The 15,380-nt window shown below is 37.5% G+C and overlaps 1 protein-coding gene across 4 annotated transcripts in view; it reads left to right on the top strand.

The window, feature by feature from the left end:
* The window catches only part of LOC124359397 (rap guanine nucleotide exchange factor 2), a 483,874-nt gene that overhangs the window by 331,227 nt on the left and 137,267 nt on the right, over positions 1-15,380 (top strand). For 2 of the 4 annotated variants that reach the window (XM_046812104.1, XM_046812103.1), the window contains exon 2: positions 5,400-6,484. The exons of the other annotated variants lie outside the window; for them this stretch is intronic. In XM_046812104.1, coding sequence (XP_046668060.1) covers positions 5,553-6,484 — 932 coding nt within the window. In that variant the 5' untranslated portion in view covers positions 5,400-5,552. The remainder of the gene's footprint in view (positions 1-5,399; positions 6,485-15,380) is intronic. 4 annotated transcript variants of the gene reach the window in all.

The following is a 15,380-nucleotide window of genomic DNA, read 5'->3' as shown; positions in this document are numbered from 1 at the left end:
AGCTACATGAGACGCTCGATACACACCTAACTTTCATTGGCTCCTGCCCTTGTCCTGGCTCTCAGTGTTCCTTAGCTCGGATCAGCTACATGAGACGCTCGATACACACCTAACTTTCATTGGCTCCTGCCCTTGTCCTGGCTCTCAGTGTTCCTTAGCTCGGATCAGCTACATGGGACGCTCGATACACACCTAACTTTCATTGGCTCCTGCCCTTGTCCTGGCTCTCAGTGTTCCTTAGCTCGGATCAGCTACATGGGACGCTCGATACACACCTAACTTTCATTGGCTCCTGCCCTTGTCCTGGCTCTCAGTGTTCCTTGGCTCAGATCAGCTACATGGGACGCTCGATACACACCTAACTTTCATTGGCTCCTGCCCTTGTCCTGGCTCTCAGTGTTCCTTAGCTCAGATCAGCTACATGAGACGCTCGATACACACCTAACTTTCATTGGCTCCTGCCCTTGTCCTGGCTCTCAGTGTTCCTTGGCTCAGATCAGCTACATGGGACGCTCGATACACACCTAACTTTCATTGGCTCCTGCCCTTGTCCTGGCTCTCAGTGTTCCTTAGCTCAGAGAACTTAAATAGCGTAAATCTGTTTTCATAGCAAACTTTGAACGTTTACTTAGTTGTTAATTTAAAATTATTGGAGGAGGTATTGTAAGTAGTAAAACATGTAATACGTCGTGGTAACCCACACTACTTGTCGCGTAATGGGCTTCGCTAAGGTTGTGAACAAAATTCTAAGTTCTCAGTTCATTTTATTCTCGAGATGTTCTACGGACGAATAGGCAAATGATTGGTCAGAACATATTGAGTGTATGACCAGAAAAGAAATGTTTACATCCATTTAAATCGGGTAAGTGAAGCAGTTGTCAGCCGACTAAGTGATAGGGTTCAATAACGCTCAGCTAAGTTTCCTGCTTGGCCATGCACCATCATATAACTCATTTATGTCTAGTGGAAATTGAGTTTTATACAAAATGTAATGTCTACAGCTGAATTCTTTATCGAGATATCTTGCCACATGATAGATTCACATTTTTGTTTATTAAGTTAGGTTTCACAGCATTGTTTAGATAATTTAAGTTCCTGTGACCATAGAGAGGGTACTGCATTAATATCTTGTCACCGACTTTTTACTCTATTATAATGTTGGTACAGATAGGTTACATGCGTTAATACGTCACATGTTAAAATTTCTTATGAGTGTACTGTGTTAGTTTACAAATAAATTTATTCTGATAATTTGTCGTTACCACCATAGTTAACAGTAAAGTAAAGTAAGCACAATTTTAGTTTTCGGAGTATCGCGCGGATAGACTAGCAGATAAACAGGCAGACAGACAGAAATGAAATCTTTCCATATTCTCAAGTGGTTGGCTTCGCAAACGCTCAGCCAGTTAGTTATACCATTTTCTCAAGAATAAATTCTATCTGCTATTCTATAATTAACATTTCTTGAAGTTTATCAAGTTGCAAATGTTAAGATAGAAGACTAGAGTCACGCATTCATCCTTCTGAGATCATGATTGACTTCCCTTTTAAATTCGGTTGTTTAGCTACATAATTTGTAATATCTTTAATTCACTGTTCTCGTAAGCTGACTATGTTAGGCAATAGAAACGTCTCCGGTTTTTATTATTTTATGTTAGAGGAACACTTCCTTTCACAAGATTTGATCCGTTTTCCTGTACAACTCAAGTGTGCGAAGATAATACAACAGCCTTTGTTGTAATTTACCTTGAACGGTATCAAGTGTATAATAATAAAGTAACTTATACCAGACTGGTAGTAATTAACGGCAGATTTTTCAAGGACTCATGTGAATGTGGGAAAGACATGGGAGAGATCGGACAACTGGTAGAATAGCTGCACTATTTCCTAGAACTGATGTATCTATTGGTGAAACCGTAGAATTAAAATCTTTTATCGGGTTGAACATTACATTAATTGTTTCTTTGTACTCAGACTGTGCAATTAAGGTGTAAAAGACCATTCACATTGCGACAGTTTAGTGTTGGCATGACATGCTCTGGAGCGCACCTCGTCCGTCCCGAGGTCAAGTAACATATCAACCAACACCTTACCGGCTCTCCTATCTTGTCCCTGCTCAGCCTTTCTGAGCCTGAATATAAAAATCCTTAATGCCACTGGTCTTGTCTCGTTAATTGCCATCTTCTACATTTGTTTTCCCGATTTTCTATCGTGCGGTCTGATTATAAGTATTGGTACTAACACTAATGAAAGTGATTTCTTTTTCGCACTTCGATCAGTAAATTCATATTATTCACAGCGTATCATGATAAGAAGTCAAATTAAATGAGAATTCTCTTTATTTTGTATACAATTTACTGTCCTAAATATCTTTGAACAATTAAATTTCATAAAAGTACACTTACCAGTCACATATACTATGGGTATTTTAATTATTTGAGAAAAAACTTGAGAGCTTTGAAAAAATAGAATATTTTGAAAATGAGAAAGCAGTTGTGTACAAGTGACGTATAAAATAAAAAAAGGACAGGCGAACCCAGCTGGTTTTGGACTGGAAATGGAGTACAGGGGTTGGGGTTAAACTTGGGCTCTACCAGTAACATTCGTGAAACCCAACCGAATGGAAAGAACAGAAGCGTACATAGAGCAGAAGCAGGGGTGGAGGGGTGGGGGCGTAACTTTGTTTTCAATCCTGTGAAAATACGATACTACCTAACCAGTAGTTCGACATCGTTTAATTGGAAGGATGTAAACACATAGCATATATCTGTATTTTCTCCATAAAGGGAAAGCGGTTAAAAAGAAGTAAGGACATTTCTACGTCTTTGCCTAATAACATTTTAAACAGGCGCCAGTGCCTTAGGGGATGAAATAGAGACCTCCAGATATCATCATTCATATTCTTTTACCTTTAAAGTGAGGTGTATATAATGGAGCTTTCTATAAGAAGAATGGTGGTTACCCACCAAATATCCGATTTTGGACTTTCAAGGTTACAAAAGTCACAAAAAAGTAGCCTACATTTTCATACCCTGTCAACATATGCAGAGTTTAGTTTTACTGGTTAAAGATAAAACGTTGCAAGGACGTTTCCACAGTTTCTGTCTAATCCTGTAGTGTCATCTTACTGATTAGATAATGATGGAGTTATGTTAACTGCTATTTACGTGTTCACCTAAATATTTTAAGATTACCGGTGGGGTGGAGGAGCAATGTGGTGTCGGTCGGTCGCCCAGATGGCGGGCTTGTCTGGTCTGACTAATTGCCTCTCCCTCCTCTCTACTCTTGAGTGCTCTAGTTGATTACCCTCTCCCGTCCGCTCCTGGCTTCTAGCAGCCACCCGTCCCGGTCCTCCTGACATCTGAACCCGAGTCAAGGGAACGGAGAATTTGGGACGACCTCGAGATTACACGCTTATTAATGAGATTCTGTGAACTTGTGTAGCCAGCGTTCCAACTCCTTCAATCTCATATTTTGTGATGTGAATTAATAAATTGCGCAACCCGAACGATTCCCTTCGGATTGAAAATACACAAATTCAAAACGTAACAGTTTATTTTAAAGAGAATATCAGGGTCGCGGCGATGTTGAAGTTGGTTAGGCCTGCTGGAATTATTTCACGTAATTTTATTATTTACTCGTGTACTGTACTATTATAGTGGCGAAGAACAATTTGGTCTAAATCAAAATGATCTATTTAATGAATGGTGAAACAAACCAGCTGAAATTACATTTGTCATACTTTATTTAAAACTGTGTATTCCTCAATAGCATTGAAATTTCTAATCAATCTATTAAATACTGTGAATTTATAATGCTTGACATGAACATGCATCTTCCCTAGAAGGTTGGTTTCAGTTCATTTCTAATTTTCTAGGATCGCATGGGTTTACGGTCCTAAACTTTTTGTAACAATTGTAAAATAATCACTTTATCCGTCTCAGCAGCCCTGAATGTGTAATGTTACATTTCTGTGGGATATTCTGTTCTTAAACTGGTATAGATTATGGCCGTCCATCTTTGAATATATCTGTCTATTACACAATGTACAGAAAACAAACAGACCGGGATCGAGTGATATTCCACGTACAATGAAGTAACCTTGAGCGTGGGCACTCGTGGGCTCTGTTTATGTAGAAAAGCGTTTCGCCTCCACCCACAATGACTGGACCCCATAAACCGCCAGCATTGGCAAGCCTTTATCGCTCATCTGTCCCGTCTTGCCAAGAACCGGTGGACGATATACCACGTCCTTCTCGAAACTGTGCTACACTGTGTTGCAACAGACAAAGGGAACTTGAAGTGACCGGAACTGCTCAAGTCACAAACATGCTGTGTTACTGGTTCACACTATTTAGCATTTAGGTAGAATATAAAGGCAACTATCTCAGGGACATAGACATCTACCTAGTCCTTTGCCAGTACGCATTTGTTATTGCGTAAATTTTATATTAGGAATACTTGGAATAGTATTGGAATTAGTTGTAGCAATGTCTTTAGCAACACTTTTCCTAGAAAGAATTGAATGTAATAATGGATAATTTTGCACAAAACTATATTTTATGAGTTACCTTTAAGGTAGAACATAGTACGTTCCACCTGAAAGTATACAATTTCAATTCTATCTAACTGCAGCAGTGTCTCGTTTCTCTACGGTGTTGTTAAGTAATGGATGAAGAACTGAGTTCAATCGACAGCCTCTGTTTGCCCGGCCATTAGCCAGCTCCGTTCCGCGCGGATTCTGTTGGTACCATTAATTACCAGTAATGACCGCCATATTGACTGTTTGACCACCTCCCCTCCACACTCCCTTCGACCCTCGCTACGAAGGTGGGTAGGATAACCGACGCGATTGTGCGCTAATCCGAAAACAATCGGCGCAGTTTTCAATACAACCGGAGCAGCAGCGCTTGTAACACCGACCGCTTTGTTTCGTAGAGATTGGTTTGATTTATCGTGGAACTGTGATGATTGTGACTGAAACTGCATTCTAGATTGACAACATATCGCTCGCTTCTTATCCTTTTGGCTTGATAGTTTACTATGAAAAATACTATTAACGTACTACTAACCTGTTTGTGTTAGTAGTTTTTAAAACATAATAATTGTAATACTGTATTGTTCTTCTCCGTATTATTTCCTACTTAAATATAATATCTACATAAATCAGTGTGGATATATTTATTTATGTCTATATAAACTGGTTTTGCACTCAATCCAACCTGAATAATCACGGGAGCTCAATGTCATAGATGCATTCAGAGCCCTATCTTTTACTTGTACATTCTCTTATACAGTCGTTTTCAAAAGCCAGACGTGTGTTTGTGTGATTTCAAATTAATAAGAAATGTAGCAGTTTTTAAGTGTAGTTTTTGTGTGTTTGTGCAACTGGAATCCAGATAGGAATGATGGTACGTGAGTGAACATTTTTTATATAAAGATGTCACCAGCGTGCTTAAGAAAGAGCGCGAATGTCCTGGAGCGATGAGCGGCGGTAGAGAGTCGCGGCGCCCTCCCCGGCGGCCGTAGCGAGCCAGAGGCCAGACAGGGAAATGCGTAAGCACTGCGAACAGCTGGGGAGGCGGTTGAGGCAGCAGGACGAAGAGCGGCGCCATCAGGAGATGGTGGAGGCGAGCAAAAAGAGAGAGGGGACAAGTACGCCGCCCTGCGGTAGTCCACGAAAGAGCAGGCAACACTTACTGGACCCCATCAGGAGATGGAATTCCTTCCACAATTCCAGAGACAGAAAGAATCAGAGACAGGCTCTACCTTACCTCCAGACGCTGGAAATGTTCAGGAAGCAGCACGTCCAGCAAGAATCTTCGACCACTAGAAGCTCGGATGTGTTCGCGAGTATTTGCGCCGAGATGGCGAAAGACCCCAACAGCACCTACCAGCCGATGTTACCTCAAGGGTCTGAATCTCTAGAGAAAGCCTCGAGAGTGTTGGGTACAAACATCGCCAACGAGCTGATCGCTTTGTCCCTAGCAAACCTGAAAGAGGCGGCTAAGAGTCCCACGAGGAAGCAGTTTTCCAGTCCGAACCTGATTGATCCCACGAGAAACAGTCCGCGATGTAGACGGACGTCTTCGGACAGCTATCCCATAGATTTTTCTGGTGAGAGGTACTCCACGCCTAAAGCGATAACGAAGACCTTCTCGACGAGCAATCCAGAAGATCTGCCTAACCATAAGACGGGTATTTCTATCCCGAAGTTGTCTGTCAGTGAGATCCCGCAGTCCCCTCACACGCCTCACACCAGCGATTCATCGACTTCTGGACTAGCCGAATCTCTGAGGAAGACCTCGTCCTCCTCCACTGTATCATCGACGTCCTCCAAGACCGTGCCCAGGGTACTCGCTCTGAGAACGGAATCTGCTAGTGAACTTCTCGCGGCATCCCCGCTTTCTTCCTCTCTACCCTCAGACGTTGGGCTAACCCCACCATGCGCCCCTCAGATGCCACGGCGCCGGTTCTCCGTCTGGTAAGAGTTTTTTACACTTTTATGCGTGAAATGTTTTACTTGGGATTTATTTCATTACAGTATTAGTTATTATTCAGTATCAAACAAAATAAATGTTCATAAAATTAATATTTGATTGTGTCAATATTGTATTTATGATACAAATTTATTTACATATTATTTTATAATTGATAATCACTGACTTATTACATTATCAAAAGTAAGATATTATGAAAAAGTATGATTCGCTTATCATTCCATCCATGACTTTTAACAATGTTCCACATAAATAAAATTTATATCCACGTATAAAATTAATTTTTTTAAACCGTTTAAATTCAAGTATACTTATTTTTTCAAGAACAAATATTTCTTGACTTTATTAGATTTTAATATATTTTAATAGTTTGCATGTGAAGAATGAGTTTTTATAATTTTAGTTTTTCATTGTAAATTCACAATAATATACTTGTAAATTGTAATCCAGTAAAGCATAAAACAGTAAATAACTATGCAGGGACATTCACTGGAAATATTGATTCCTCTCACAATAGGGGTAACTTTTGTTTCTGTGTAATAAATGTTCAGTGGGTCTAGTACGAGGCACAGCATGGTAACTGTTACACTGTACTTGCACAACAACTATGTCCTGTACTTGACACATTTGTCCATGTTTCTTCTCCTCTTTCGCACGTCTTTGAACAGCTTCACTAACAGTGGCCAATCTCTCTCTCGCTATATTATATTTGCAAGCAGATGAACATTCTAGTTTACGTTTAGCCTATATTGGTTATATCAGCCTGTGAATAGACATTACACTCTTTATAAATAATAGCTTATGTAGATTTCTTATTAATAAAATAGTTAGAAAAAAGGGGTACATAAAAATGTTTTAAGTTAGTTAGCGTATGTTTTAAGTTAGTTAAGAAACAATTTATAGAATTACTTATTAAACTGTCTCGTTATTTTAATCTAATTGTCTCTTTCGTGTAAATACTCAGAATAGAATGATTATTCTCTAAGCAAAATATAATTACTTAATATTTTAGGTTATGCATCATCACAGTGCATAACCGGCTGTATAATTGATTGTAAAAAGTTGGTTTTTAATTGCAAACGATATATATATATATATATATATATATATATTATATATTTAAAAAACTATATATATTATATATATATTAAAAACTATAAATGTATCTTTAATTTATTGTAAGGATTGTTTCTTTTTAAGGCAAATTATCTTTAAAACAATTATTAATAATCTTTAAACATTATATTTTTCCCAGTGATTTTATTAATAAATATTTTATAAGATAAAAAAATCTATTTTAAATTTTGCAAAAACCTTTCTTAATATTACATAAAATATATTATAACTAAAAAAAGATTAACGTATGTCTTTGCAATTTTATAACGTCTTTTAAAAAGCGAAAAATTGTGCATCGCATAATTTATAATAACCTTAGATCTGCTAGCAGTGTATTTTATAAGTTAGGTCTAAAAAAGTAGTTTAAAATGTATGAGCGAGTCGCATAGAAAAATAATGATGCCTCAAAATATGCAGCGGATGTTTTGTACAGTTTTTGGTATAAAAATGTACAGAATGTCTTTCATACACAATACGGCTCTGCATATGTTTGAATAGTAACTCCGTCTCTTTTGACACGTAGAAAAGGAATCTGTACAGTCGGGATGGGTCGGGAGGAACAATATGGCGAGACGTTGCTTGTTGTGGTTGTAGGTGGAACTGTACCATTATAGCTTGTACCCCAGCTTGTGTATCCAATACCGCCTTATTCCAATATTTTGTAACAGAGGAACACGTTTCCGATGCTCTGCAGCATATAAGTTTTTGTTTACGTTCTGTGCAGCTTATCCCGCTTATCAGTTTTAAAATTATACCTTTGATTCATTGTTAATCAATACTCTTATTAGACCAGTTGAATCTTTCTATCCATATCATTCGAAATATGGAATTGGTTTGTAGCTTACTTATTCCGAGCATAATTTTATATTTCACTTGTTTATATTAACCTTAGTTGTACAGAAAAAAAACATTATTAACTTATTGGTGTTTAATAATTACCTCATTATAGGAAGACATTAAAATTATTAAATTCTTCAAATTTTTTTACCTAGTTGTAAGAGATTTTTACATCTTCTAATAATAACTTTTTATCTATAATTAATTCAAATCTGTCCTCATATCTTAACTCTTGAAGGAAACAGGATTTTTCCGGACATTTGCCATCGTTCAGTGAAACAAAAAATCAGTAACACTACGTTTCGAGATCTGCAATCTGATCTCTTCTTCGGGTAAATAACTAACCTAATACATAATTACAAACTAGGTTAAAATAAACAAATCACACCAAAGCGTTTTGGCACGCCTAAGCCTACCACGTGTCGTAGGTGGATGGTAGACGAATGCAGACGTATAGTGAGTGACCTGTATTCTGTAGTTCAGTTTTAATGATTAGTATTGTGTATAGTTTTTATTAAGTGCATGTTTTAGTGTTAGTGAAGTTGACACACAACTTTTTGGTTTTGATTCCTGACATTCTGTTACTGATTTTTGTTTCACTGAACGATGGCAAATGTCCGGAAAAATCCTGTTTCCCTCACAATCCTTCCACCGCCAAAAAATAAACTTCTTAACTCTTTGTCATTCCATCAGGCGACATACATGTAAAATATTACACAATCCAACTCTAGTTAGAAGGTAGGCATGTACTAACGTGCTGGCTCATACATGCTCGCCCAGCAACTAATCCCGGGGTGTGGAGATAGCCGTGAGTAACTTACCTAATAACGGAGAAGAAGGAATTAATAAAAGACAGAACATTTAATTTTGAAAGCTCGGAGAGAGGGTCGTTAGCAATGGGGGTTTTAATTGGATATTCGACTGAAAAGCGGCGCACGTGTTGGCGTAATTAAACATTAGCTCTGGCGGCAGCGGAAAGGCATGGCGCGCAGCGGCAAGGCAAGGCGCGCAGTGGCAATATCTTCACTGCGTGCCGTACAAGTTGTTCGGCGAACAGCTCAAAAATCAAACACATTCATTATTCCGTGATTTTTTCCCGAAGTGGAAAGAGGCTCGGTAAGAGGAAAGATATCTATGATCGTTTTAACCAGTCGCAACCGCCACCTCACAAAATTCAAATCTGTCATTGTCTTAATAATAATCCCTTTATTGCTTTTACTATGTCACACTGTATAACAGTCGTCAATATATTCATATTCAAACAGCAAATACTCGACACATTCCCACACAGCCAGACTTACATTTTACTCATTCACACTGTTTTTTTTAAATTTTATTAATTTCAGATATTTTTAAATATTCCAACGACGTATCCTAAACTTCTCTAGCGAATAGAATGTTGTTGATGCCAACAGGCATTTTAGACGAGTTTTGAATTGGTTTTGATTGTTCGAATTTTCATATTGTCAGGGAGCTTGTTGATTAAACTGATGCCGACCTGATGTGGTGAGTGCTGAGACTGTCAGTATATGGCTATTATGGACTCTAAAGTTGTCCCTGCCTTTAGTTCCGTATTGATGAAGTCCCTGTCTCGAACCAAAGCGCACTTTCATTGACAGTATAGAGTCACAAAAACTTAATTCACCTTTTTTGTTCTACTCCAATCAGTGACAATACTCTGCTATTGTATATAGATGTTAATGCAATAAAAGATCAACTAACTTGATAGTTATTATCATATTAATAGCCACATGTAGTATTGATAGTTTGATCAAATAGTTATATACTATGTGTGGATGAGAACAAAAGCTCCGGAGCGATAGTGAGCAGTGCAGCCTAGCCACAAAGGCAAACACGGCAGGTACGAGACGATATAGGAGAGAGCACGTTATTAATTACGCGTACAATGCTCTGTGGAGAGCTCAGTACCGCACCCGTCTTCTTGTTTCGGTAGGGCGGGGGGGGAAGGGTCGGATTGTGTTTTGAATACCAATACTGAACATACAGTTCCTGGAACTTGTGTTCATATCGCCCTATAACAGCTCACAGATTCTAAACGTTCGCGAGCCTGCCAATAGTGATTCAGTTCTCATTGAAATCTTCCATTTTCAATCATCCTAATTGTAAAATCCCGAAAACTTAGATCAAAGTTTGCATTACAAATACCATAGAGTGCATAGATTGTCACTGTGGAAGAAAAAGAATATCTTATCTTTTCACATTTCTTGTCTAGTATATCAGTTTTGGACAAGAGATGGGTCCTAATTTGCTCCGTATTCAACCGAATGCTACTCGTGCATCCCACTGTTTCCCTCCTTTCTTCAGGATTACTTTTTGTTGATTTTCTGCCTGACCCTTATATCTATAATCGATAAACGTTAAATTCATTTCCGACATATTCTCTTCCTTTTCAGTTATTGCCATACCAACATGTAATTACACGAATTTCGTAGTCGTATTTTAAGGTGATTCTATCTTCTGTTTAATTAAACCTACAAAGACTTCTGGAGTTCAACCCTGCAACATTCGCCATGGAATCTTTGAGACGCTGTCTAAATGGTCGTGGGTTATGATGAAGTTCTTTCCAATAAATGAAAAAACCCTAATAGGCAATTTCTAAAAAAATTTAATGTCTTAAATTAATTTAATTTCTAAAAAGTTTATTTGTAATGTCTCAAGTCACGAACTTGAGAAATGTTAAGTTAAGAGTGAGCATTATCGGTCTGTCTATAGTGGAACAATAAGTTCATGTCGGTTTTCAGTTCTCAATCTAGAAGATGGACGACTGATGTTGACTAAAAGATTAAATTCTTGTTCTGTGAGTTAGCTCTCCAACGTCGTCTAACAATTTCCAATATCGGAATGATGGTTTGCTGCACAAGCGTCTTACATGACCACGGCACTGTGGCCAGAGGTGATCCTCACAATCGCCTCTAATTCTCTGAGTGCTCGATATAAAAAGAGACGGTGTGAATGAACAACTCGACTACGCTGCTCGAGGCACCGCTCCTATTATTAGACCGTTTGATGTCCTGTGTTTACAGATATCGCAGGGCCACGGTTTGTTTGTCCCCGTGATCGTTCCTTTAACCGGTTCGAACTGTCCTCCTCAATGGGTTATTTTGAATGATAATACGGCACAAGTAGTTTTTATTTTGTTGAGTGGCGAGGTATTATCACTTCTAAGGTTCGTTTACTTCTGTAACCTTACAGACTAGTTTTAACAATGGTATACTTATGTGTCTTTACTTGTTGATTTTAGTGATCGTAACAGTTTTAACGAGTAAGAGCGAGTTTGATTTATACGAATAGACGTTTATCTCTACTGTATCTGTCACATGGTATTATTAAAATATAATCAATTAAATGCCATGGTATTAAAATGAGTCTCTCCAGTAGCCAATTGATGTCCATACATTGAGTTTTTTTTAATCTGTAATCTATTTTCATAAGAAATCAATGTTTTTTATAAAAGAAATAAAAACATTCGTCAATCCTGGTTTTACAAATGTAGTGAACTCTGATATAGTTGGGAAAAACGTACAACTTATAAAATAAAACAACTATTCCAATCCTAGAAGACTGCTTTAAAAGTAGTGTAACAAAACATTTTGATATATATTTAAAATCCTTATGGCAACATGGCGTGCGGTATGACGCTTACGTAAGTCTACCATATAAACTGTCATTGGTAAATTAATAGTATTTTTAGCGAGAGGGTCGTGGTAATTTAATAAGGCAATACTGTTTAGAAAAAGTCAAGCACCGGATGTTGACACATTGTTATTTATTTACTTATTGTTGTCCAGAGGTTCTTGGCAATAGTGTGTGGTAGATATCTTGGACGAACGTCCTTTGCGCACTGTTACTGCAGTAATTATATTAAATACTTGAATTTTACAACCACGATTACCAGACTATAATCTATATAATCTAATGTGAAGGTTACAACGTAGTATCAATGGACCCGAGACAACGTTATGAAAGATATCGCATAGACGGCTTTTAGACGAACAGACTGCGCTTTGAACTTTTGATAGTAAAATCATTAAGATCTCCCTGGAGCAAGAGGAATCTATAATATTATAAGTCTCCTGGATTGTTCTATGAAGAGTAATCGCACAGAGGAGCAATAGAAGTGCTGACAGACGAATGGAATGCTCTTTGGCGTTTTGATCCTAGAATCTTTTGGTTTAAGAAATAACGTTATTGATTCTGGGGTCAAAAGGTCAGCCCGTTTGTCTGTCTGTACGTCTGTGCGCTATCTTTTCGTTACGTTCTGTCAGGGCTTTAGCTAATCATTGTTTATGATTTTTTGTACCATTTTTGATCCGGTTTCTTACTGTGAACAAACTTCAGATAGGGCTTGGATGAGTGGACTAAGCTTGCAATTAGTATATAACTTTAATATCTTAATGCATTTTAATTCTCTTAGACGTTAAACATTTAAATACCCGCCGTTTAAAATTTAATTTCAGTTTTGGCCGATCATTTTTATTTATAGCTATCAACATAACGAGCTATCCAAAGTGAGATTAAAGTTGGTGGATTAGTTTTTAGTATACACATTTTTTTTAAATAGAGAGAGACATTCCTTTTTTTTCGTTTGGTCCGTGGGACAATATCCTAAAGTCTGTAAAAAAAAAACTTTCAATCCCCATGTACTCTTCATAAAGATAACTTGGATTGATATATTTTATAAAAGTATTAAAATAAATCAATAAATGAAGACATTAGGTTTTATTTTCATATTGGTAACATTGATGGTTTTCAGCAGGCAGGTAAGAGGTGTTTGCGCGGCCAGCTACACAGTTGTGTGTATTTATAGTGTTGATAGTAGTCACAGTGGCCGTAGCCCTTTGGACAAGCCCTTGTGTTGATATCAATTGCGTTGTGCATAGCGCTGAAATTAGCAATAGGAGGAATCAAATTAACCAAACTGTTTGTAAAACTAACACAGAAATAAAGTGGTAATTGTTTTTATTTAAGTTTTACACTGAAAATATCATATTTTTAATAAAGTTGAACAACTATGATTGGTTTTTGTCTATTTTATTACGGAATATTTTTATAAAGGGTCACAATAACTGGTATTATTTATACATAATAAACGAAAGAGCTCATACATCTGGTTTATAAGCGAGATACAACGAATAACGTTAATAAAAATCCATCAATGTAAGCTTCACTCTGAAACTCGAGTAGTGATTTATCAAATCGCGAATTCCGCTTACATTGTTTCCAGTGATTGTGCACATTGCAGTGATTTGCTCACATTTAAAGATGCAGTAACATGTTTGCGGTGTAGTGGTCCAGTAAATCCAAGCCACTGCAGTCGTCGAGTTGACAAAACAGATGGAATAAATCTGGCTGGTATCGCTGTTGTGTCTGCTGTATCATGTCACTGCGCTGTTACCATCACTGAAGTGAACACTTTTTGACGCAATACAACAGACATTAAAAATTAATTATAATACTAATAATTATATTTTTACTAATATTAATATTAAAATCAATTATGTTTTTGTTTGCGAAGTAAACGAAATAAATGTTGTAGGATGAAAGAAAGTTTAAGTTCAAAGCGTGAGTCGTATGTTAGATAAAAAGACTTTTGAAATTTTTTTTACCACAGTGAATGGACGATGGTAAATTCAATTAGAACAGAGAGTACCGGACGATGAGAATGGCGAAAGGAAAACCCGGCCAGTAGCGTGGTATTGTCCCTGTGCACAAAGCCCGCTGTATATTTTCCAGACAATATCCTGATGAAGAGCGTGCGGAGTAAGAAGGCTTTTCATGACTCTCTTCCTCGCCTCGCCCTCACCACTCCGGCCTATAAGCTTCCAATAAGCAAAATGTGCCAAAGTAAAACCGAACCAGTGGCGTGGTATTGTCCCTTGTGCACAAAGCCCGCTGTATATTTTCCAGACAATATCCTGATGAAGAGCGTGTGGAGTAAGAAGGCTTTTCGTGATTCTCTTCCTCGCCTCGCCATCACCACTCCGGCCTATAAGCTTCTAATAAGCAAAATGTGCAAAAAGCCCGCTGTATATTTTCCAGACAATATCCTGATGAAGAGCGTGCGGAGTAAGAAGGCTTTTCATGATTCTGTTCCTCCCTTCGCCAACACTACTCCGGCCTTTTCGTCAAATATGCCGTTCCGAATCGAAATAATCGAGGAACTCCCTACAATATGTTGTCAGGTGTTTAAAAGTTTCTGCTCTGCTCAGTGAAGTGGTATCTTGTAAATTAACTTTTTATCTTTCACTTTCAGGCTGCTTAGTGACATTGGCCTTTAAAACATAGATAAGGGTCTTACCATGGTTCGCAAGTTTCATATTGCTCAATTGTATTGTAATAAGGTCATGAACTCATTTCCATGAAAAACTGAATACATTAATACCAATGTAAAGTCTGATGGAAGAAAAATGTTCGTCGATGAATGTATTAATCTATGATCAGGTCCCATAATAACGTGATTAGTGATTGCGTACGAACAATACGTGAACCAAGGAAAATCAGGTTACAGTTATCAGGTTGATTATCATTCGACTACGTACGCTTGTAACCAAACATAGCATCACTGTAATGCAGTTTAGTTATTCGATGCATATGCAGCAGCTAAACTAGTAATTTGTAGCTTCACAAACGTACAATGCGTTATTTATATATATATATATATATATATATATATATATATATATATATATATATATATAAGCGAGAGCCAACAGTTCATTTGGGGAATAAACAAATGTTTGCCAGTGGACGTTCAAGTTATTTATGTTGGCAATTGTTCAAATACTGATATTGTAATCTCACGTGACAATGCGGTAAAAATGTACGGTTTAATGTAGTTCACTCATTAATGCATATAATATTTAGTGATTGTTTCGGGCTGCTTCACTCGATAATATGCGCTACAAT

This window comes from Homalodisca vitripennis, chromosome 4 (genome assembly GCF_021130785.1).
Source record: "Homalodisca vitripennis isolate AUS2020 chromosome 4, UT_GWSS_2.1, whole genome shotgun sequence".
Classification (NCBI taxonomy): domain Eukaryota; kingdom Metazoa; phylum Arthropoda; class Insecta; order Hemiptera; family Cicadellidae; genus Homalodisca; species Homalodisca vitripennis.
The sequence above is the reverse complement of the archived record's forward strand: the minus strand, read 5'-3'. Positions and strand labels throughout refer to the sequence as shown.